Source organism: Setaria viridis, chromosome 1, assembly GCF_005286985.2.
Source record: "Setaria viridis chromosome 1, Setaria_viridis_v4.0, whole genome shotgun sequence".
NCBI lineage: Eukaryota > Viridiplantae > Streptophyta > Magnoliopsida > Poales > Poaceae > Setaria > Setaria viridis.
The window spans coordinates 10,688,689-10,713,893 of NC_048263.2; the positions used below are offsets into that span (position 1 = coordinate 10,688,689).

At 42.3% G+C, this 25,205-nt stretch overlaps 2 protein-coding genes across 6 annotated transcripts; both read right to left on the minus strand.

Annotated features, from left to right (window-relative positions):
• Positions 1-1,229: 1,229 nt before the first annotated feature.
• Positions 1,230-9,765, minus strand: LOC117851187 (tocopherol cyclase, chloroplastic). The gene is made up of 10 exons (XM_034732971.2): positions 9,489-9,765; positions 8,686-8,930; positions 7,351-7,430; positions 6,642-6,718; positions 6,003-6,172; positions 5,006-5,103; positions 4,286-4,390; positions 2,138-2,254; positions 1,759-1,908; positions 1,230-1,500 (listed from the first exon to the last, which is right to left on the minus strand). Exons 1-10 carry the CDS (start codon positions 9,713-9,715, stop codon positions 1,327-1,329), a joined length of 1,443 nt encoding a protein of 480 aa, XP_034588862.1. The 5' UTR covers positions 9,716-9,765; the 3' UTR covers positions 1,230-1,326.
• A 6,736-nt stretch (positions 9,766-16,501) lies between these two features.
• LOC117857037 (uncharacterized) lies at positions 16,502-23,289 on the minus strand. 5 transcript variants are annotated; one of them, XM_034739511.2, is made up of 9 exons: positions 22,664-23,285; positions 22,122-22,428; positions 21,739-21,816; positions 21,444-21,509; positions 20,516-20,581; positions 19,546-19,653; positions 17,485-17,529; positions 17,120-17,185; positions 16,502-17,005 (listed from the first exon to the last, which is right to left on the minus strand). In XM_034739511.2, the coding sequence occupies exons 1-9, from the start codon at positions 22,975-22,977 to the stop codon at positions 16,853-16,855; spliced, it is 1,203 nt and encodes a 400-aa protein (XP_034595402.1). In that variant the 5' UTR covers positions 22,978-23,285; the 3' UTR covers positions 16,502-16,852. The 5 variants fall into 5 exon arrangements, with proteins under 5 accessions (XP_034595402.1, XP_034595407.1, XP_034595415.1 ...); XM_034739516.2 differs by having other exon boundaries at positions 17,141-17,185; positions 22,664-23,280; XM_034739524.2 differs by lacking the exon at positions 20,516-20,581 and having other exon boundaries at positions 22,664-23,289.
• Positions 23,290-25,205: the final 1,916 nt, after the last annotated feature.

The window sequence follows — 25,205 nt, forward strand, 5'->3', positions numbered from 1 at the left end:
GCTCTGAGTATCTAGCCTAGTAGCTGTCCTTTCCTTATTAATCCAAATTCTCCTTTTTCTTCTAATTGTCGAAGTCATGATTTCAATTTTACTTTTTATGATTACGGCACATTCTATTTCACTAAATTTATCCTAACTTTCTCCTAACCATTTTACCAAGGATTTGAAACACGAGGGACCAAGCAAGTAGAATGTTTTTTTTCCCTTTTTCAACAGAAAATATTTTTCCTTTAAAAACTCCTATTACTGCAACGTATCATCTCAAACTTTTTGACATCAGTATCAGTTCAAACTATGTAATGCTTTTAAGAGTAATCTGTAATTACTAACGAAACTTATAAAATGGTTTCAAAAGTCCACGCCGTCCAGTGAAATTTCAACTCCACCACGAATCAAGCTAAGCAGAACATGAAAATTGAGCAGATGTTTTGCCACATGAACATGAAAAAATTATAGCGTGTTTTCTTCCCGCAAGAGCCGATCCATTCGTCGAAAGGTATGGACGAACCATGCCAGATGGAGTTAGCACGCTGTTGAACAGTTAAACAGTAATTGTATAATTGATTTGAGGTAGCTGTAGCACAGCTTCTTCCCATCCTGTACCCACCCTGCACGGATCTCCCTGCAGGACAAAGGCCTTGGCATGGAGGCCACACAGTTCTAGCCCTACAAAATCCATCCATATTGCATCACATATTGATGGGGGCAGAAAGGGCACGACGACAATTTGGTTTCAACTTTTGACCCATAGTAGCATCACATCGCAAGAAGAGCAAAACAGAGGGCTCCACAACTTTAGACCTCACTCTTATCATTTGCACATTTTGTCCTATCATAATTGAGAGCACGTCTCTATCTGTCTTCAGAGAGTCATCCCGAACGAGAGAAGGTCCAGCGAAAAAGAATTCAGTCTTCAAATGAACGATGTCAGATGATGACCATAGAACTAGGCAATAAAGTTGGGCAGAACTGTGCAAAGATGAGCTTGCCATCCATCCAAACTCAACTGTAACCGCACAGAGTTGTACGGGTTAGAAGTTAAACTGTGGCCAAGACTCAGCAGGGCAACAGGCCCGTGGATTGCGCTATCACTGAGCCTGTCCGGGCCACCATTCTTCATTCTTTTTAGAAGTTAAAATGTGACCAGCTGGACCGCCAGAGCAAGGACGCAGTGAACTAATCTGAAAAGCAACATGGTTGCATCGTTCTGGTAGTTTCTGGACTGTAAAGAAGGCGAAGTAATGAATTATTATTGAACTGGACAAGTTTTAATCGTACAAGGATACTCTTCCTTCAGCAGAGCATTCCTTAGATTCCTGGCTCATCCTACAGGCCTGGGGGCTTCAGAAATGGGACGGGGAAGAGACTCTCCACATCGATTGGGGTGCCCACAACGTTATTTACAACCTCGTTCACAACAGTTGTCCCTTTCCACCCGTTGAACCAGGGGCCACCACCGATCTCCAGGGCAGCCATGTTGCTTGTGGCGTCGAGTATCAACTGCGAGGAAATCATTTAACGCATTGGTAATCTAGCGTATTAATCAGGCTGAAAAATACTCATCAAACTTTCCAGATGCAGTGCGTAAATGCCGATTATGGACATGTGAAAGAATGAAGTTAATTTGATCTTAAAGTGGTCAAAACGTGTATAAATTGCTTTCAACACCCGAACAAAGAGGAAAGGACAAAATGAAGAGCATGAAAGGTCATGCATAAGGGAAACTGGTGCCAGCAACTTCTGATAATGAAAGCATACCTTTCCCTTGCCACCATCATATTTCTTTTCCCACAATTGTAGCCTGAGATCTCCATAGAAGGTGTCTTTGCATGCTGGCGCCAGTCCAGCCTCCGTAGTAGGAGCTCGCAATGTACTGCCTGGTTCTGTAGTGGTTGCTTCTATTTCTACCTGCAAAAATATAAGGATGCATTTGTTAAGGAGCACAAGAAAGTGACATCAGAACTTGCAGAACATTAGGTTAGCAGTAACAGACAAAGCATGACGAGCTTAAAACTGCAATGGAGTCTTGCTATGAAGCTAATTCTTCTCATTTGCAACAACTACAAATGCAAAAATGAGGCCAACTAGTTCATAGACAAGCAAAATTCACAGGATTGTATTATTGTGCAACAGTTACCAGATGAGTTTTGTTCTCGCCAGACATCTTCCAGCAGCCCCACAGTGCGATGTCCCAGCTTACTGTCCCAGTCCAAGGTACGAATTCAAAAAAATTTCCATCACAGTGTATTCCAATCTGCAGAATAAAAATGAGAGTCCTTATACATGGTAGTTGCATGATATATTGGATTTGCTTTTTAAGAAAGGTTATATATTGATGTAATGACCCAGCCCAGGAAAACAGCTAGTTAAGTTGGCCTCACACTCACTTGGCTAGCAGTATGGGACTATCCCATACATGCTACCTTTGGTGGAGTGGCCGCATGGCCATTTTGGCCCATGGGCCTCACAATTGATGCCTTCATGCGTACGCCTATTTCATTTAATACATGGAGGAGAAAATACTAAGTTACTAACCACTCAATATACTGACTAAATAGCAGTTTCTATAGTAACAGAGTAAATGAATAGGCTGATAAGTAATGACGAAATAGGTACAGCTACATTTGTTTGCAATAATTAAGGCAGACAATGTGATGCAGAAAATTTGTATATGCTGAACTCTGGATAAGAAGAGAAACATTTCAGACAAAAGTTCATACAGTCCATTGAAATAGTAAAACTTAAAGGAAACAATTAAACATATGCAATGACGGATCATCTTTAATCAGTACAAAGACAAACAGAACAGTTCTCGTTGGCAGAAGTGTAGAAAAGATCTGATCGAAGTATGCAGACTTAAACCCATATCCTTTTCTATCATATACTTTTGATTGCAAGCTATTCTGAGAAAATGACCATCAAGTCACCGGTATTCCAGATTAGTCCCTCAGGCAAAAGTTTCTCAATGGAGACTGGACAACATACTATCTAAGAAAAAAAGGTTAGTGGTTTTCAAAGTGAAACATTGACTACAAAGAAGTATTGGCCTAATGTGCATCCTATCATTTATCTGTAAAATGTATATGTAAATGACTAGATTGATACGAATGAGCTAACTGTGCAATTGTCAGTACTACAAAGGGTCAGCATATCTCATATATGAATAGCTACTGCAGTCTTTACAAGCTGAATCGACAGAGAAATTATAAGGAACAAACTGAATGAACTTATGATGGAACGTTTTTCTTTTTCCCCCTTTGAGCTTATCTAACTATTTATCCCTGGTATCGAGTTGCATGCACCAACCAATTCAACCCAAAAGCTTAAGCTGATGAGGAAAGGTGGGCAATTCACTTATACTCCAACACTCCCCCTCATGTGCAGGCTCCATCAGGCCGCATACGTGGAAATTGGACTGGGCTGCCCGCCAGGATTCGAACTCGAGACCTATGGCCCTGATATCATATTGAGTTGCATGCACCAACCAGTTCAACCCAACCCTAAAGCTTAAACTGATAGGGAAAGGTGGACAATTCATTTATACTCCAACACTTGGCAGCTGTAGCAGCAATATAGTAATCAACCAAAATATCCATGATACTTTATCACAGTTTTGTATGATATTTTATCAGAGCTTTGCAACATACATCAGTGCTTCCAATAGTAGCAGACATCATACTTCCACAATCTCAAAATGCCCAGTAGGTCCATGAATAATCTTCTTCACTAGATATCTATGTTTCACGCTCACATATGCTAACATGATGATTTTAATTTGTAAGTAACTTATTGTTATGGGCCTAGACATGGCCCAAGGACCTGCTGGCCCAGCCTTGATCCCGGGAGGCTTGAGGCACTGTGCACATGCTCTATAGTACAAATGCAGGTCCATGATCCTAATGCATGGTTACTTGCCCGTAAAGTTTGGTAATGTAATATTAGGTAGCATTCGGACTGTTCAAGATTGTAATAGATTGCTTAGGGGCCATTATCCTCGCTATATAAAGGGTGGCAGCCTATCAATGAAGGGTGAGCAGGAATTAAGGGTTAACTCCGTTCTGCCCTCATCTCTCTTTGCCACCACCTTCTCCCTCCTCTAGCCATTGCCCCTCTCTCACACACTCATGCGCAGGCCTATGGCATGTGCTCTAGTCAGCTTCTCCATTGGCTGACGCCTCATCTCTCCCTCACCAATCCCCTCTCATCAATGCATGCCCTTAACACTACACTGTGCGAACCAGAAGCAGAAGGTCAATTTGAAAGCACAAAGTATCATAAACTGTACCAGTGAAGGACTCTCGTAGGTATCACCAAGTCCAATTTTCCTCAATCCACCAGCAGCAGTTAAAGAAACTTCACCAGAAGCGCCTGAGAAAACGTTGCACTGGATCTGAATAATGCAATGATTATTCAGTTAACTACATCGGTAATGCATGAGATTGTGCAACTGACAAAAAGTATAAAGAATATTAGTCTACTTCCCAAGGAAAAGGAGTGAAAGGCCATAGCTTTTAGAATACATCAGGAAAGGTTAGGATCAATGATCATTTGGTATGTTTCGTCAATAACATTTTTTTACAGAAGATAATCCAATTATAGCAGACCAGAACCACAGCATACTTGCAAACTTCACTACATAGACCTGAATCTTATTGAGACCTAGAACACACAGGTCATTAAGTGACCTTATAACGATTAGAATTTAGAACCATCATGACTAGTGCCTGGCGTAAAAGACGAGTCCAAAAGGGCAATTTTCAGAAGAAGCTACAAGAATTTGCGGCAAATTCTACCTGGTAAATTATTGGACAGTAGAGTCATTATTCTATCTCAATTTACCACTAAAACCAAGTTCAAAAATTATTGCTAATTTTTCAACCAAAATTATTGTATAAAAACATGTTTTCTTATCTGCAAATAATAAGATTGTATTTAATATTATAAGGCATTTATGGCATCAGAACTAACAGAAGATCAGAGGTCACAATGAATACAGATGACACACCCAATACCACTTTCTTGGGAAAGCTCCACCCCAGTTCTTTTCCGAGTAGGATGGAGCATTTTCAAATTCAAACCGTTCTCCATCCCATTCTATCCATCCTGAAAAGTCACATGTCACTGTTGTTGATACTATTCCAATTGATGGGAAGTTATTAAAGGAAATAAAAATACAGCATGTTGCAGATTATTTCAGAAATTTCTAGTTAAACGTGGTGGTCAAGGAAGCATTTATAAGATGCAGATAGCAGGAAACGAAGTGATTTTCCATAAGACACACCAAGCAAATAGTTCAAAACATATACCTGTATATATTGCAATTTTAATTCTTCTCTTAATTCTTGATCCAGAAGCACCACAGAAGAACATAAGAATAAACATGTATAATTCTTTAAGTGATCCATATGCTCTAAATGGATAGGAGGTATGGCCCTACTTACACATCAGTCGTCTGAGGTACACAGAGATGTTCACACAGAAAAAGAAATAGTAAAACACAGGGTACACCTCAAAATATAATTTGATTGTCATGAACTGCAGAAAATGGAGACAACCTGGGGGCCAAAGGAAATTCTTGACAGATACCTCAACTTCTTACAGGATTAAAGCTATGAATCAATTGGAGAGAAGTCATATGATGGAAAATAAGAACACATCTTTCACAAGCCAGGTTAAGAAGTAAAAGGATATGTACTTCTTAATCTGGCATGTGGACCTACTGCAGTCCAGTGTCCAGATATGTGCTAAATGCAAATAGGGTTCTTGCAAGCATTATTGAAAGGTAAAAGGATGGCACAAAACCATGTTATCAGAAATCCCAACTTTCACATGCCAGGTTAAGAAGTACAAATCTTATAAACAGTGCCATTGTGATGTCTTAGTTTACGAAAGAAATGTTAACTCAGTAAATAGAGGGAGTGTGCACTCTACCATGAAAAACTTATAAACAGCATGTCAGTAAGTAACTCAATATCTTTATTTTTCTGAGTATGAAGACAAACCTGTGGACAAGCCACCAGCCATGCATATTTGCCAATGAGGTTCAAAGAAAGGAAAAGCTGCAAGCCAACCAGCTGTGGATAACTGCTTAGAATTGACATCACCCCATCCATAAACTGGACGAGTGCTGTACTCCCAACGAGCTGTTTGGACATTTGGCACATACTTTGACCTGTGAGGAAAAACTATCTCACAACAATAATAGAAAAGAAAATACCCGTCTAATATTTTACCCGACCTCTGTTTACTTGTAACAAAGTTAGTGTGTTTTGCTGAGCCACTGAACTATTACTGCAGGTAGTTTGGTAATTTTTGCATTGCAACATCAAGATCAAGAGAACAGAACTATTATAAATTTTAGGATATTGCTATAAAATATATGAATTAGCATGATTTTAATTTTCCTTGCACTTTGTAACACAATGTAGCCAAAGTTCCTATAGAGAAAATTCCTATTGTTGTCTTGAAATGGGAGCATAGTTAAACTTCTAACTTCGGCAAAATATACAATTTTTAAACAAGAGTAGCCACTATCACATACTAAAGGGTCAAAAAAATGTTAAGCAACTATTGTCGCAGTGGTAAGCAAGCAACCTAATAATAATAAAAGCGAATCTTATATAAGATGAGATATCACATGCCTTCCATTATCACGTATGAAACCCTGATGCCAGATTGGAGTGACTTGGAACCCTTCCAAAACACGCTTAGAGAACTCCTATAACCGTTAATTATTCAATGAGAATCCTTTACATGTTACAAAACTTTGAGAGAACAAAACAATGAACCAGCAGAAATATCAAATATCATGTACAAATAGGAGAATGGGAAAATACACATTAATCGATCATTATTTATTATTAATTAAAGCCTAGCGATATGAAAAGGTAACAGCTATACAAATCAATGGAAACCCTTCTTCTAAAGAAACTTTTTTTTGGATATTTAATTGACAGAATCAATACATATACTGGCAACGCATGTTCTCAAAAAGTATCTTCTCACAAGCAAGCAAAGCACTTATTTTCTGGAATGATTGAAAGACAAGAAAATGAATGAAGTTGAAGTGCGAATAAATCATATTCTCGTATGAAGAAGTTAACATTATACCAAAAAGAAGAAAGTAGACTAAATGTTTAAATCAGTACATATATCTACTACTATTAAAAATGAAGATGTTGCACTTAAGGAATTAGCAATTAAAGTATCATGGAAAAATATAATTATGAACAAATACTAAAGAAGCGGCAAGAAAATGATGTTTCCGCACCGTGTTCCCGAGATAAACAAGATATGAAGCAGCTGAGCTTATGTCATTCAATGTGTTTTCATAAGCCATAAAGCATGTACCTGAGGGGGGACCTCCCCTTGTGGGGGAATTGAGTCTTTATTGGGAATGAAAGTGTTTCCCAGCGCTAGTTCATGCCTACCTATGCAAACGTAGCTTATTAGTTGGGAATTAAGCAAACAGTGATGCATTACTAAAGTTCCAGGAGAACAAGAAAAGCAACACTAACTGCTAACACAGAAAACTGAAGGAACTAACTTTTACATGAAGACCAGTTTGCCACTGTGATGGCTTTTAATATGCCATCTATTTTAGTTTGCAGTTATTAATCACTCCCTATGAAAAAAAGCACATTTTTTCCAAGAATGCATGCAGTTGACCTTATATTAATTGAAACAGCAATACAGCAACTTGCAGACATATCACAAAAAACTGGGCTGCTACTCTCAACCCAGGAGGACCTTGGTCCACCGACCAGGTAGGTAGCCCTTAGTCATTACCATCAAGGTAATCATACAGCCAGAGATGGTAGTGTACTTTCAGAGGCATAATTTTCTTTGACATAGGTTTTCAACCCAGAGTAGTTTTTTGTCGCAAGAAAACACTCCCTCTGTTTCATAATATACATCCAATCCAATCATGGACGAACACAAGAGCACCAAACTTAAGAAAAGTTAATGAAAAAGATTGTACATGTCCCTATTGAAATCCATGCTACAATTGTTCGACATATTTTTCTCGATGAACAAAAATCGTGGAACAAAGCTTCCTAAAAAAATGGACAAATATTACCAAATGGAGGTTTAGCATTGCATAATTCTCACCATGTTTTACAATATTTTTTTCTCGAATACAGCTTTTACAAATATTCACATCAGAAGCCAGTGGTCTGCATTGTGGCTACTTTGCCAATGTCTAAAATGTCACTTTTATGTGATAGGAAGTAGTAATCAATATTCAATAAAAAAAAAAGTCTGAAGCCATAGTAACTAACTGGGTTACGCACTGGAACACAGCAATCAGAAGTCCAAAGTGGCCCTAAGTTGTTTATCTGGAATGCATCATGGGATGTCCACAACTAGTATCATGAAGACTTCTGATTTTGTGGTGGCTAACCTGGGACATGGCTATGTTGTTGCAGGAATTGGACCATGGGGCATTGAAATCTCATCTCTATCCAAGACACAGTTACAAATTTCACAAAAATAAGGCAACAACTAATTTGAATTTGGTGAAGTTCATTGCAAATTTGCAAGAACCTTCCATTCAGCACCTTTTCCTTCATGCCACAAATTTATGAGCCATGCCAATAAATTTTTAACTTGAGTTTTATCAGAATGATAAAAGTGTAAGACAAAACAGCAACGAAGCACAGAGAGGCTGAGAAAGAAGCTTACTTCCCCAAAAATTGTTTGATTTCTCAGAGAACTGAAATATGTACTTATCATCCGCGCCAAGGATTTGTGCTCCCACCCCGGTAAAGCGTGGGCCGTGTACCAACTTGTCGAGATCACTCATCCCATCACGGAACAGCGGGTTCTCAACAGAGTACATGAAGCCAAAGCTTTGCCTGATCTCGGGTATGGACACCTTGAAGTACCATCCTTCAAAGAAAGGCCTGGAGGTGCCATCAAAGTGGTACCTGCAAAATTAATCAATCCACTACGCTTACGTACTCTTATCTCAGGCTCCCAGGTCTCGCCACTTGGCGCTACCAAGTAACAGCATACAGCACTGAAGATGATAAGGTAAGCGCCAAAAAAATGCATTTCTGGCTGAAGACAGGGTAACAGATTATCAGCATTGTGGATAATCTCAGCGCTGTTCACTGGATGTGGATGGAGAATTGAGGCTCCGAATTGACCATTTGGACATAGTGATGCGAGGATGTATTATTGTATTCGCAGCATCAGCCATCTAGAGCTGCATGTATTCACAGCATCAACCATCTAGAGCTGCATGCATTCGCAGCATCAACCATCTAGAACTGCATTTCCGCTATCATAAATCTGGGGCGAAGATATATATGTCTAGCACAACGTGGCCGTCGGACCCAATCGAAAAACTCTGCATGTGCGGGGCGGGCAGAAGGAGAGCTGCCTCCCCGCGCGCGCGCGCTCGTTCGGCCGCAATCATACCTCCCGGGCCGGACTCCGGCAGCAACAGCGAAAATCACAGCCCCGAGATGCGCGGCGCTTACCCGCTGTGCGGCGTCCGGAGCGGCCGGTCCTGCGGCGTGGGCGCGTAGACGGGCGCCGCCGCCGCGGACGCCGCCGACGACGAGGAGGAGGGCGAGCCAGCGGAGGCCGAGGCCGCGCGCGCGGGGAGGCCGCCGCGGCGGGGGAGGCGGGCGCACCGCGGGTGCGCGACGCGGGTAGGCGGCGCCACGCCCGGCACGGCGGCGGCGGCGGCGACGGCGAGGCTCATGGGGGAGCAGTATGGGTATAGTCCAGCCCGTCGCGGTGCGCGGGCGGAGCGGCCACGGGGTTTTTTTCTGTTGGGTTTTCGTTTTTGGCCGCTTCGTGCTCGTGCGTCGTGTCGCGCGGAAAGCGTGGCGCGGCCACGTGCTCCATTTGCCTGGAGTGGAATAGTGGATGGATGAGAGTGGACCGGCTCCGGTGCCTCCACGGCGGCTGCCTGCCGCGCACACAGTCACACACCCTCCCCGTGGCTCCTCCGCTGTGGGCTTCACTAGAATTGGTGGGATTGTAGCTTTTTTATAGGCCTAGCCAGTGTGGGCTCATGGCCCGGTATTATCAGCTGCTGGGCCAACTTTTGCTCGTGGACCATTTACATAGAGAGCTCAAATTTCTACCCTCGGTTGCACATCTATAGAAGTGCATAGAAACCTCCCATGCCCCTATAAAATTGAGCTGACCATAAACTTGTGCGAGGAGAAACAAATGAATAAAAATCATACCACGACAACTCATTTCTTCCCTCTAACTAAGGCCTTGATCCAAATGCTACAACTAAGGCCTTTTGTTTGCACCCCTCACCCCCAACCACCCATACTTCCAAAGCTCCTTGTTCACGTATCTTCCCATTTGATATCGATGTCGTTTGCGTGCTAGCTCATCACATTCTACATATTGTAAGGATCGTAAGTCCATTTCTCTCTTCCTTTCTCATGCCCCTAATGTGTTATTGCTCATCATGGCACCCGGTGCTTTTGGACCAATAATGTTTCTTCGTGTTCTCATGACTCCTCGCCCCCTACTCCTTAAGTAACAATTGGCTTTTGCCCTACGGATATTTGTTCGCTCGTTTCAAAATAGGAACGGCGATGGGGACAGGGACCTGCGGAGGATGTATAGGAGATTGTGCCATTATTGTTTTTAAACCATGCTTCAACCTCACATTGTGTAATTTACGACTATATGAATATATACCCATGATACGGGGAAACATGAATGGGGTGTGGGGGAGGGGCTAATGGAGCTAAACACCCACCATATCTTTACATGTATTTTCACCATACGATGAATCAAATAAAATCTTGAAAATAGACCCCTTCATAGTACATTTTGTACTAATCTTGAAAATAGACCCATTCATAGTATATTTTGTACTATTTGTCCCTCATCACATTTTTTTGGTTCTGCCCTGCCAGAATTCTTTACTTAACCCTATACATATAGATGAATATGACGCATACATGTTTAAACAATAGTTACATGAACTCACCTTCCGTTCAACCCTTTTTGTCCCGATTGATCTTGGACCGGGACGGGACTAAAGTGTCTTTAATCCCAGGTTAAAAATGAGCCACTGAAGGCCACCTCCGACGGGCTCTTTAGTCCCGGTTGTAATGGAGAGAATCGGATGGGGCGTTTAGTCCCGGTTGGTGTTACCAACCGGGACTAAAGCCCCTCTTTAGTTCCGGTTGGAAGATTTAGTTCCGATTGGTAATTCCAACCGGGACTAAAGGGGGGCCTTTAGTCCCGTTGGTAACACCAACCGGGAGTAAACGCCCAACCGGGATCTTTTCACGCGGCCCCCCTCCACCTTATCTTCTTTATCTCCCCTTTCTTATCTCCCGCAGGCAGGTAGCGCGCTCCTCTCCCTCCTCCTCCTCCTCCTCCTCCTCCTCCAAGCGGGCGGTGGGCGGCCGGGGCGGGCGTGGGTGGCGGGTGGCTGGGGCGGGGGCGGGCGGCCCATTTTTTATTTTTTGAACCTTTTTATTTCCGTTGGTAACACCAAACGGGACTAGAGGGGGTCTCTAATCCCGGGTGAATGACCCGGGACTAAAGGACCCTTCTGTCTCGAAAACTTAGTCCCGATTAGATTTTCGGGATCTAAGGTCCTATACAACCGGGAGTAAAGGTGGGTTTTCCAGTAGTGTAAATGGCATATACACAAATCAACATTTGCTCTTAATCTGTTCTTAATTATTTCAACGCAAGACATATATTCCATTGTATATAATTATGGAACGATGTATAGCGTTTGCTGTCTAGTGGATTAAAAGGCATGGTTTATTTGTATCGGTGTACAAAAAACTTTTTTTCCTTATTAAGTGCATTGCCTGGTATGCATGTATACCATCAAATTTTGGTTATATTGTAGTCAGATGTTTGTCATTTGGATCTTACATAATCCAATGTTCACATCTTCGTGCTGCTTAATTTTTGTTAGCAAAACAAATACTGAAGCAAAGGAAATGCTTTAGAGCAACACAAACAAAAAGGGGGAATTTCAAGTGTACACGACACATATCCAGGGAAGGGTCACTTGGAAGTAACTATTTCCTAGATACCCATGGACTTCGCGGTTGAATGAACCAACTCGAAAAATCCCTAAAAAGGACCTAGATTTAAGGATTTTATCAATGGATAATGTTGCTCCAATACCTAACCAAAGAGCTACTGCCGCAGTACCTATAAAAAAACAGTCGTAGCTATAGCAACAAAATGGATTTTGGAATTATTTGACATTCTCTAGAAAGGGTGCTGTCAATAAGCCCATTGACATAGAGACACTACCAGAAATTATGGCTTTGCCCTGTGCTACCTTTTTTTTACCGAGTGACGCACTTGACAAAGAAGCTATTTACCGAGTGCTAATAAAAAACACTCAGCAAAAAATGTGACACACTATAAACAGATCAAAAAACACTCGGCAAACATTTACACTTGGCAAAAACGTGCATAAACACTCGGCAACTTTTTGCACTTGGCAAAAGAGGAAAAAACACTCGGCAAAGGGAGGCACTCAGCAAAAAACATGCCATGTGTACATCCGTTAATATGTTTGCCGAGTGTCCATTAGTGGAAACACTCGGCAAAGACTTACACTTGCAAAAATGTGCATAAACACTCGGCAAATGAGAAAAAAAACACTTGGCAAAGGGAGGCACTCAGCAAAGAACGTGCCACGTGTCCATCCGTTAATATGTTTGCCGGTGTAAATCTGTGGCACTCGGCAAATAATTTTATTTTTTTCTCTTATGACCTTGAAAATTTTTCTACTCTCAGCATACAACATGTTAAAATTTGTTATATTTCTGGATCTATTTGCTATATTTAGTTAATTTATTGCATTTCTATGAATTTTTTGGTATAAGTCAAATTTGAACTGTAAGTGATTGAAATAATAGAATAAAATGAGTAGAAAAATGATATTCATGTTAATGAGTCCAGTGTTAGGCCTTACCCAGGAAATAAAAAGAAATTTCAAACATCTTGTTCAGAAAACACGACCACGAACATGTGGCCAATTGGTTTTTAAATTCTAAAAAAAGCAAATAAAGTCTATAAATTATGAGATTTGTCATGATGTGATGATATCATACATGGAGGCTGTGATAAAAAATTAAGAAGGTTTTGCACAATTTATCACGTACGATGTTTACAAACCGAAGCATCTCAGAAGAATAATCGTAGCCTTGAGAAGGAATCGGTAAGATTTGGAGTCAAAGTGACAGTCGAATTGGGGTTTGACTTCAAAACTTTTTCTATAGGAAATAGAGAACATAGATTGTTTCATGTGAAATTTTGGTAACTTTTTGGATCCGTTTGATAATTTTAATTTATTAAGTGCAATTATAGAATTTTAATTGATATAAATTAAATTTGAGTTGTAACTACATAAAATAACGGAATAATATTCGTAGAAAAATCATATATATATTGTTGAGTCAATTTGACAAAGTATTTTCAAAGTACATCGAAAAAAAAGAAAACACGTTACGAAAAATAAGGAAATAAAAAATAATTAATATATTTGCCGAGTGTCTAAGATTTGGGGCACTCGGCAAAGATGGGATTGTTGAGTGCCGTGATCTGACACTTGGTAAACCGTGTTTTTAGGGCGCGTATGAGCGCGAGTCCTTAGCGTTTTCTTCAACTGCCGCCACCTAGCCACCACACAGCCTCACCCAATGTCGCCGGCGCCAGCCGCGCCATCACTCCTCTCCCCGTCGCGCCTCTGCCCGGCTCTCTCCGCCTCTCCCTACCGCTGGGGCACGCCGCCACACCCCGCCGCACCTCTCCCCACCTCCTCCCCGCCTCTTCCCGGGTCTCCCCACCACCGGGCTGGGCCGCCACTCCTGCCACGCCTCTCCCTGCCTGTCCCCGCCCCTCCCCGCCACCGGGACCATGCTGCCGACTCTCCCTGACCCTCCCCGCTGTGGTCTTCCCCCCTCCCCGCCTCCTCCCCACCGCCCCACACCCTCCCCGCCTTCTCCCCATGCCTTTCTTGGCCGTGGTGAGGCCGCCCCCCACCCTCCCCGCCACCCCCACCCTCATTGCCACCTCCTACCCCGTCGCTGCCGCGATGAGGCCGCCCCCACCCTCCCCGCCGCTCCGTGTCGTGCTCATTTTGGAACCAAGGTAATTTCATTAGATTGGAGAAGAAACAATTCATTGAAAGTATTATGTAATGATTTGGAAATGACACCATTGTATTCATGCAAACATGTAGGATAAACTACTCAATGCGTCACCTGTCGCCGGCGACGAGAGGCTACTTCATGTGGTAGTTCCCGAGTTTTGCAAGGTATAAGCTGTGTATGTGGTTGCCGGCCATCATGTTGTTGGTTTGTTGCAGGTTGTGGTTACCTCACTATGCTTGGGAGGTGCTACCAATATTTATAATTGACACTATTATGTTCCTTTGTTCAAGGCTTATGCTTTGGCCTGCAAAGGCAAGGCGACGGCCAGCGTCACCTACAACCCGGATGACTCGTCCTCGGCGTACAGCAACAAGACCGTCCACAGTCGCCTTGATGGATACACATCAATGGCAAGGGCGGTCCATGGCCCAAACTATGATCCGAGCGCACATGACCTTGATGGAGAAGTGGTCATGAGGGCGGGAGGAGGCAAGAAGCATGGCCAGTTCTGGATTGGCAATGGCACACTCGATACGGCTTGTACTCCCTCCCTCTCTCAGCTTCGAGCACAGAGCACGAGTTCCAACCCGGCGATACGCCCTCGACCAGACTCTACATGGTTCCAGATGGACGAACTCCAGGTTATTTCTATTTTATTCATCATTCATTGATTTTTACATACTTTTGCATTGCATTGTAACATTGGGATGAAATATTGTAGGCTCAGCTGGAACAAGAACGGAGGCGACCGGAGGAGCTAGAGGCATCCATCGAGCAGAGGATTGAGCAGAGGATGGAGGCCGAGCAATTGAGGATGGAGGCAGAGCGACTGCGGATGTTTGAAATGATGAGGGGTGTTTACGCTGCAATCGGTCAACCTCCGCCAGCGATGCCAGTCCCTCCTCCTCAACCTACTCCAAATACTCCACCCGGCACTGTGAGTCACTTCACAACCTTATAATCACCGTTTCTAGTTTATGTAGAATCAATCTTTTCTCCTCTGTGATGTGCGTATGTTTCTAGTTTCTAGTTTATTTCTAGTTTGTAGTTAATCTTGCAATCACTGTTTCGTTCTCAATCACTGTAACTTAGCTACTTTTAGTTTCCGTAGAATTAATCACTATTTCTAGTTGCTAGTTTATTTCTAATACTTGTATGTTTCGTTCTCAATCATTGTGAATGATTTATCTCTTCTCCTTTGTGCAGAATCAATCAGCGGCATCGAATGAGCCTGGAGTAGGACACTCACAGCACCAATGGCCACTGCAGTCACAGTGACGCCGGTTAGTTCAGTAGATGTCGATGAGAGGTCTTATTAGTGTATACTTGTGTGTTTCAAGTCTCTATGAACTATGTACTTGTGATTCTGAAGTTTATTTGCATTTGTGATTGTGAAGTTCATTTGCATTTGTGATGTGTTGTCGATATATCTATATGAACTGCCTGTGATGCCTATTGTGAACTATCTGTGATGGATGTGATGTTTATTTGAATATGGTACGTGACTGTGACCGAACCAAATAAACTGGTTATATGTGGCAGCTTTGCCAAGTGTTACACTCGGCAAAAGGGCTCTGTACATTCTAGGACACTCGGCAAGCAAGGCATGTTTGCCGAGTGTTTTTTCTGTGGACACTCGGCAAACAGGGCAGCTTGCTGAGTGCCCATGCCGTTAGACACTCGGCAAACGTGCTGTGCTGTGACCGTCTTCGTGCCGTCACGTTGCTTTTTTTTTTCGAGCGTCGGTTTTAGCACTCGGCAAAGTTTTTGCCGAGTGCCCAAAGAAACTTTTGCTGGCACTGTGTACGCCGTGTAACACTTGGCAAAGGCTTTGCCGAGTATTTTTTGAGCTTCGCCGTGTGCCGACACACGGCAAACTTGGACATTCCGGTAGTGAGACCAGTAAGAGAACGCCCAATAACTTATTAGGTGCTGTAAGAGTAAATATAGTGGGCCCCATCCCCACCCTCCCAAAAAAACTAACATAAGTAAAGCTTGAGGTAACACTTTGTTAAGTTGCCATTTTATTAGTTATCACCACAAAAAATTCAGTCCAAGTGATGTTACCATTTTCAAATAATAAAAAGGGAAAAATTAACGCATATAGTTGAGTAGTAAAGCCATGAAAACTAACACTACAATTACAACATGGCCCGTCTACCAAATAATATAGGCATCAGTTTGATGCCTGCCCGGCCTTCGATGAGCAAAAACAATAATATACATTTTCAAATTTCACTAACTGCGTATTTATCATTTACAAGATTCAACGTATTCATAGATATATAGCAGAAAAATCTAGAACGGACGCGCGATAATGCATTCAGATTTTAAATCATAGCAACTTGCGAAAAATTAAACATAGACACATTGCACACTTACACAAGAGACCATCACCATGCATAGCAGTGAGGCGCAAATAAGAGTTAAATGAGTTATACGTACAGATGGTGCACTCTTAGCTTGTGTGCAGCCCTCTCTAATCAATGCATCCAAATTGATGACCAATCTCTAGACAAGATAGATCACACACACTACCAGTTATATACTATTTGCATCGATCCCCTACGTCCATGCATTATCGATCAGTGTGCATACATCTATCGATCATACGTACGCATACTCGCATAGCATCAAGAGGAACCAGCCTTAAGCATCTCTCTTCACCAGGATGGCTGCTCCTGATGTTATGCAGCCCAGCATGCTCGCCGTGTAACATCCTCCATTATCTACCCGCCGAACCCCATGCCGAAAGCCGGCGCAGCTGCGGCCGCCCAGTAGTCTGCGACCACGTCAACTCCGACGTCCAGGGTGCAGCTCACTGGGACAAGGCACAGACCCCTGCTCCTCAGATCCTTCTTCGCTTCCTCACAGCTTCCATCCTGGCCACAGTTTTTTTTAACATAACTAAATGTTGCAAAATATGCTATGGGTATGACCTACTATTCTCCTTAATTTTTTACATGAGATATCAAGCAAACTTTGAGTTGATTTACATGATCGATGACGAGTAGTACCTGCTCAGGCTGTCCTCGTTTTTTCAATGCATTGTCATGCAGGAGCTGCACACGTATGGGACCAGAGATAATCATATGCATTAGTGAGGCCAAAGAGCATTTTGCAATGATAACTAAAGGATGTAAAGCTGGAGACAAGTACTGGCCCATGATTAACTTTTCCTTGATGCTTTCTACATGTACCAAATTAAAGCAACGCTTTTGACGAAGAACTAAAGGCTCCTTTCTTTCGAACAAAAGTATCTTTGTGCTTTACTTAACCGATCAATCAGATGCATGGGTATTGATCCCATAAAAGAAGCTAGCGATAAAATTACTGAGACTAATCGAGTAGATAATGATACCTGGCCAGGGTCTTCTGGAAATATGCTGTGCCTTTCTCCGTGCACCTATAAAAAATTAGGGATTAAAGGGAATCAGACACCTTTTATCGGTATATATATACATAAATTGGTTCGCCAGGCATAAAGTTTCTGTCAATACTTTTGTCAAAGATCTCACAGAGATACGATGCTTTGGGTAAAATCGTACGCTTATGCTTTTTCTATTGCGCTGCTTGTTCTGCCTTAATCTTGTTGTCATGGTAATATAATTTTATACTTCTCTGCAGCAGAAAGCATACTCTCAGTGCATGTGGGAATCCTTGGTTCAGAAGAATAACCTATTGCTTCATAAGGCAGCAGCTACACTTTTGCACACCGCAGCATAGATAAAATTATGAAATATTCAAGGGAATGTATGTAAGGAAAATGATACATTATTTTTAAAGTTGTGAAGAACACATGATGTGCAGTGGTCTTAAGCCTAAACATATATGAGGACACACACAAAAATATACATCCTAGCTGCCAAGAACATACAACAAGGGTGTGGCACTGTACCACTTGTGATCGATCTGATCATCTGGAAAGGAAAATTAATGCACCAAATGGTACTGTACACACCAATCACTTGTATCAATAGCATTTGTCTTTATGTTTCCCGTGGCGATCATGTACAATTCTGGGGTTCTCACACAGCTATGTCTACCAAATAAAGCTAGTATACATTCTACTGATGAAACTATTATATTACATAAACATGTCGGAGTGTGTCATCAGCTGTGTTGATTACTTTAATCTCAAACTTTTGTTGATTCTACAAAAAATGGGTAAAAACTCCTCATGGATGTTATTTTATGGTTTTAATTTGAATTCCTTATGCTTCATTTTCTTTGTTCTACTTCATTGAATTTTTAACTCATACGGACAATGAGCCGCATGCATTTTTTGTATTCTCTCATACATAACTTTACATCAGTAACAACAGTAGTGTAGTAACCACTAGGTCTAAATTCAACTTAAGGCGTCTTTTCATTAGGAAACTAAAATATATGATAAGGTGTAGACATGTGAAAAGCACTGGATAATTTATTTTGCATTATTTATTAAAATCCAACTGCATGATGGTGACAAATCCAACTGATAAATTTTATTAGGACTGAGCCGTCCATTTCAAACTGACCCTTTATGGAAAAATCTGGCACCTTATACATAAGATATACTCCCTCCATCCCAAATTATATGTCGTTTTGGCTTTTTTAATTCATAAACTTTATTATGCACTTAGATATATCCTATATGCCTATATGTATAATAATATCTATGCATTTAGAAAAACCAAAACGACCTATAATTTGGGACTAAAGGAGTAATAATTGCCTAAAATGCCAGCGTTGAATTCACAGGAAAGTACTTATGATAGGGCATGAACGGTTAGTTGTGACTAGGGCCACAGAAAACGAAATTAGAAATGCTGGAACCGGACTATGGGACTAGAAATAGGAACTATTTCATGTGTGGACCACGAATTTGGACACCTAGCCCGCGAGGCTCCCTTGGAAACCATTGGATCATTTGGATCTGGGCGTTGGGCGCCATATGGGTTTCTAAGATATGGGCACACTGTGCGTGGATCCACGAAGAAACCAATGAGAGCGTTATTGTGTACTGACTATACACTGAGGAAGTGAGGAGAGATCATGTGCCACTGGTACCAAGTGCCAAAAATTGCCGATAGCTTTCTCCGATCCTGCTGACCCGGTCAGCAGATGCTGCGGGACGTGATGCGCGCGCATGAAGGCGCGCAGATACGATGAGCTAGGTAGCGATGATGATCCAGCAAGCTGCAGTCAGAGCATGCCACCCATGGCAGGGCAGCCTGCCTCGGGAATTGCGCACGCAACGGGCGTGCATGGTACGGCGTGTACGACCACGGTAGGTACAGGCAGTGATGCAGATATATGAACTGTGCATGGAGCGAGTCAAAAGAATTCACAGCGCTCTAGAGAGAGAGTAGAGACTAGAGGGAGAGGAGAGAGGACTGTAGCCATGAGCTACAGCGGTGGGTGGCGCAGTACTACTCACACTAGACTCGTGGATGTGGAGCTGCTGCTGATGCTTGGAGCTAGAGCTGATGGAGGAGCCGGCCCCACCACCGTCATTGCTGCCGCCCACGTACGGCGAGCTCAGAGCCTGGAGATAGAATAGACGACGATCAACCAGGTTTCGCTTCGTCATAAGTAAAAGTGAGAACACGCACGTACCAAAATGCCAGAGAGATTATTAATTGATCGATGCATGTAATAATCTAGGGGGGGAGAGAGAGAGACAGAGACAAGAGAGAGAGGGAGAATCGAAATGAAGGCTGTGATAGATGGCAGCGTGCACAGGCAGCAGGGGCACGGCTAGCTCTTTTCCAAAAAGGCATGCACTGTTGCAGAGCCCAGGCTCAAAAGATCGCGTGACACATCGGGCAGATTAACACACGCCATGCAGCTTTACCAGCTGCAGGCAGCCCACCCGCCCCGCCGTCATTTGACTAGCTCGATCTCCCACCATACGCATATATCCATTATTTTTCCTATCATCTTGAATGGAATTTGCCTAGTAAGTGTTTAATTGGTTGGACGGAATTGATGCGTGAATGAAATTGAATTCTTCTTCCAATCAAATCCAAATTAAAAAGGGGTTAATTTAGCATCCTGCTGCCTGCGCATATCATCTAATTAACCTCGGCTATAGCCCTCATGCATTCATGTCTGACATATTAAGTGTTCGGGAGCTAGCTAGCTGCATGCAGCAAGTACTGTACACTGTAGCATCGTGTACTGTGTATAAAGCAGGTCTCCAAAAAGTTCATGGTGTTAAGTGCACACAAGTGTGAAAACAAACAAGGGAACAATTACATCGCATGCATGCATGGCTATATGCTTTATGTGTATGATCCTTCTACTGTGCTACTGTTGAGGCCAGGGCTAGCTGCAGGTATGGGCACGCATGGAGAGAGAGAGAGAAAGATGGATCAGAGAGAGAGAGAGAGAGGGAAGAGCTGGACCTCAATTTGACTATGAAGGAATCTGATGTACCCAATGGCTTCAAGGAGTACAGACGCTGTGTCAGTCTGCCAGGAAAAAAAGAGAGAGAGAGAGGTTATTAGCCCATGTCAGGATCTCTTTTTTGTATTTTTCTCTGCAAAAATGGATCTTCTTTTACATGATCTAGCTAGCTAGCATCTGAGTTAAAAGGAAGGTGCATGGTATGTAGCAAAAGATAATGATGCACAGCTGATCAGAATGGAGGATCATAATGTAAGGACTTTGCAGGCGTTCAGTTTTCTATTGACTTGGTACACATCAACAGAATCGATATGATGGAATCCCTTCATTATATTACATAGGGCACCATTACATTGGCACCTTTGATGAGAACTGTTCTTCAACTAGAATTTTATGCACAAAATAGAAGCACAGGTTATATGTGAGAACAACTTTTTTTTCTATATATATTACAATATTAGGAGTAGACAAAATGGTTTTTAAAACGTATACGAGTAGAAAACTGACTTCTCAGCTAGTTTGCTATACGACTTCTCACCTATATATGCAGTTCTATATTCATTCTCTGTATATTTGCATAATCAACTTTAACTAATAGATGATATGAGCTCTTTCGTTAGGTACAAGGTCTAATCACTCTCTGGAGAGTTAATTAAATACACACAAGAAGAGGTTAACAGTTTGATTACTCATGTCAACTCAATTTTGTCATATACTTCTCCCTGACCGGCAGTTTGCATTGGTTTTTATCTGCAAACTGAGTAAACATCCACCCTTTCATAAATTATTCACTTCAAGACTAAACATTATTAAATTGTTGTCTATTCGTAATCTAACTTTGATGAGTCTGATGCCAATTTTAACTCTATTCACTGGCTGTATGGAAAGGGTTGAGGAGGATTTGCAGTTAGATATGCATATACAAACCTTTCCAAACGGGGAGACAAGCTGGTGAAGAGCAGTTATTCGATCCCCTAGCTTCTCCTTCCTCACCTGGAGCAAAAGAACAAGCAAAAGATACTAAAATTGCCATCATTCCGAACCCTGCCAATCTCACACTCTCTGCTACCCCACAATGATTCCATGCCTGCCCATTTCAGCATGCATGCTTCAAAACTCTCTCTCTAGTTGCATTGATCTGGAGTCTGAAATGCTGGCCCATATGCTCAAGAGAGAGAGAGAGAGAGAGAGAGAGAGAGAGAGAGAGAGAGAGAGAGATTACCTTCACAGTAGATTGAGCCGGGGAGGGTTCTTGGACCCTAGCCTTCTTGAAAGCTGATCCAGATGCTGTGCTGATGCACTAGTGGAAACACAGAAAGATGGAGTAAAGTTCTTAAACTTTCAATTCCACATACAATTTACTGCTTAGCATCTAGCAGCATGGTTATCTATGTTAACTACTTCCTAGTAAAAGTTGCTTCCCATAGATTATTTATATGTAACCAGTTCACCTCTCCATGTCTCTCTCTCAGGTAAGCTTAAAGAAAGCCTTTCACCCTTGATGACATTAAAAATTAGCATGGCATATGCACATGGATAAATCAGCTTTGCATCCTCCTCTCATGCTCCAGAAAAATTAAAAGAAAATCAACTTGTCATCCCTACCTCACGTGGTGAACTACTGTTGTTGGAGAACTCCAGCATGTTGCTCCCGAGGGAGGTGGTCGACGTTATGGAAGAAGACCTCGGAGAGGAAGCAGATTTCTGCTGCAGGGCCTTGTGGTGCTGGTGGACGCTGCTTCCCCATGGCAATTGGATCTCATCACTTGTGCTGCTCCCATGGCTAGCTGTGGCGGCGCTGTAGAGGTAGCTCCCGCCGCTCCCTCCGGCTTCTGAACAAACTGTAGTAGTTGGGAATAGCATCTGGCCTCCTTCCTTGTACATCTCTTCCCCATTAGTGGCCAATCCCCCTCTGGATGAACGCAATATGATCATAAATTAAGCACACTCCAAGAATATGAAATTCTTTTGAGGAGATTAAAGGATATGAAAGTTAACTAAGTGACAGTGAACATCATATTTTATGCACCATGCAGTTTTTGAAACATTTAATTTACCTGGGAAAGGAAGCTAATTGCCAATATCAAAACTGGGCGCTCATACACAGACCCACACAAACAAAGAGATAGAGAGCGTGAGTTACATACTGTATGAGCTGGCTCCATGAATCCTGCTGGCCGTGGCTGCTGGTGCTGCTGCTGTCATGGTGCCACGGCGACGTGCTGGTCGTAGGCAGCGGGTAGTGATTGGAGAGCAGCAGCGAGGAGAAGGAATGGAGAGGGGACGACGAAGAAGACGGCGCCGCGGTGGTGGTGGTGGTGGTGGTGGACGGCATGAAAAGAGAAGGATGGTGCTGCTGCTCAAAGGGGGGCCTCAAATTATTCACGCTCCACCATCCATGGCCTGCCTCTCCCATCTCGCCCACTAGAGGCGATGATTTGTGGACGAGTCCCCTATCCATATTCCCCTCTGATATGCTGATCTCTCTCTCTCTCACTCACTCTCTCTGTCTCTCTAACACACACACACACGCAAGCTAGTGCAAGCACTCAACCTCTCTCTTCTCTCTCTCTAGCTTTTGCGCACTCGACGATCGCCACTATCTCTTTGCAAGGCCTTTTACTTGTTGAGGTCAACCTCTAGAGGGAGGAGGGAGAAAGCATATGACCATTTGGAGGAAGGAGAGGGAATCTCAAGTGACACTGGCTAGAAGAACTTGGTGGAGTGGAAGAGGTGTTTGAAAGAGGGCATGTGTTTTATTTCGGCTCCCCTCCTCCAGCTTTACCTGTTTCCTTTTCCTTGGCTGCCCTTTTTCTGCTGCCACTCTTCGTTTTATTTCTTTTTTTTGAACTAAAGTTTTATTTCTTTTGCATCGGCCTCCTTTTGCTTTTGAGAAGAAATGGGTCAGGGAAAACTTTAGCTTGCATGCATCCAGGCTTTAAGGAATAGCCTGATTAAAGGAGAATAATGCATGAGAGGCACCCATAAAAAGGGCATTTTTTGGTGATCTATTATTGCACATACATGGGAATCTTCCGTGTATATATATTTTAAAATCCTCGATAAATTATGTTATTATACATTCATATCATTTCAAGATCTGCAAGTTGTCCTTTATCCCCAAAGTAAAGTCGAGTTTGTTCTTTTTTTTTTGCGGGAAGAGTTTGTTCTATATACATTTGCATATTGACATATAAAATGGCTTCCCTGCACATAATTTTTAAGTACTTCTTTTTTCTCCTCGAACAACAGGAGAGCTGAACCATTTCATTAATTGAAAAAATCGGGTACATGGTTTATGTTTACAACTACAAATCGTGAGTTCAACATAGAAAAAACATAAAAGTATTTGATTTTTACAAGTTCGATATGCAAAATTTAATCTTCCGCACTTTACTGTAGCTTTTCATTAGACATATATACCAGATACCTGTAGCGCTTCTAAGTTGCTTAATGAGAGGCTAAGTTTAACCTGTAGGTTGACATCTACGTTCTGTCTTGCATCCCCTATAGATCTCCCAGTAACGTTGTCAGCCTAAGCTGTTTAGCCTTCTGCAACTGTGTGTGTTGGCTTTGTGCTTTCTTAACGTGTTTCGATCTCCTTTTCCCTGCTCGGGGATGCATTGCATGTAAACTAGCATGCAGCAGGCCGGGCCTTAAAGAGCGAGCCAAATTTCTTGCGGATTTTAGGGATGTATACACACGCAACTAATTACTTTTGACTTTGATAGGATCGAGGCTATACCAAATCTTTGTCTGGTTTGCCTTGTCCTCGATGGACATTGCTGAACTGAACTCTTAATTTTGGGAAGAACCAGCGCAGTAGCTCCTAGGCTAGCTTTTTAGTACAGGCCAGGGAAGATACCTATATTACATTATTACTTCTAATGTTTTTGTGTCAAAAAAATAATTACTGGTATTATTTGATTTAATTACCTTGTAGTAATATACTACTACTACTATATAGTAGATCCTGTCACATTCTCTACATCAAGTGGTTTGCATTGTGAATAGTACGTCTGAAAGATGCCTGGTGGCTCTCACAACATGATCGGCCGTTAAAAAGGGAAAGTATAGGACCACTGCATATTTGTAGTCCCCCCGGTGTCTTGTCCCATGTGTCAAACGCAGTACTAGCTGCTTCCTCCTACGCCCTGTCTACTTTGTGCATGATAATTAGAACTCTCTATATGCCGTTGATGGATATATGCCTATGACCTATGTAATGTTGTGCCATGAAATGTGCATCACAAATTAATGCCCTGTCCTTTGTTCCAGCATGTGCTAGAAGTATGTTTGGAAGAGTGGTCACAAATTAATGCCCTGTCCTGTCCTATCCATGGTTGCGTTGGATTTATTCGCACGAGAAGGGATCAAGTCCGGAATAAGTATATACGTGATAGGTTAGGGGTAGCATCAATTGAAGAAAAACTTATCCAACAACGGCTGAGATAGTTTGAACATGTCCAACGAAGGTCTCTGGAGGCACCGGTGCATGATGGAACCGTAAGGCATGGCAATAATGTGAAGAGAGGTAGAGGAAAACTAAAATTGACATGGGAAGAGGCAATAAAAGGAGATTTGAAGGGATGGAATATACTCAAAGATTTAGCTCTGGATAGGAGTGCTTAGAAAATAGCTATCATGTACCTGAACTATGTACTGAACTCTGATTTGTGGCTCTTATTG

Coding starts and splice junctions, on each gene's coding strand:
- LOC117851187 (XM_034732971.2), bottom strand. CDS start 9,715: ATGAGCCTCGCCGTCGCCGCCGCCGCCGCCGTGCCGGGCGTGGCGCCG. Junction 8,931..9,488: donor CTCCGGACGCCGCACAGCGG/GTAAGCGCCGCG, acceptor TTAATTTTGCAG/GTACCACTTTGATGGCACCT. Junction 1,501..1,758: donor ATGATGGTGGCAAGGGAAAG/GTATGCTTTCAT, acceptor ATTTCCTCGCAG/TTGATACTCGACGCCACAAG.
- LOC117857037 (XM_034739511.2), bottom strand. CDS start 22,977: ATGGATAGGGGACTCGTCCACAAATCATCGCCTCTAGTGGGCGAGATG. Junction 20,582..21,443: donor TTGTCTCCCCGTTTGGAAAG/GTTTGTATATGC, acceptor TTTTCCTGGCAG/ACTGACACAGCGTCTGTACT. Junction 17,530..19,545: donor TCCACATCCACGAGTCTAGT/GTGAGTAGTACT, acceptor AATTTTTTATAG/GTGCACGGAGAAAGGCACAG.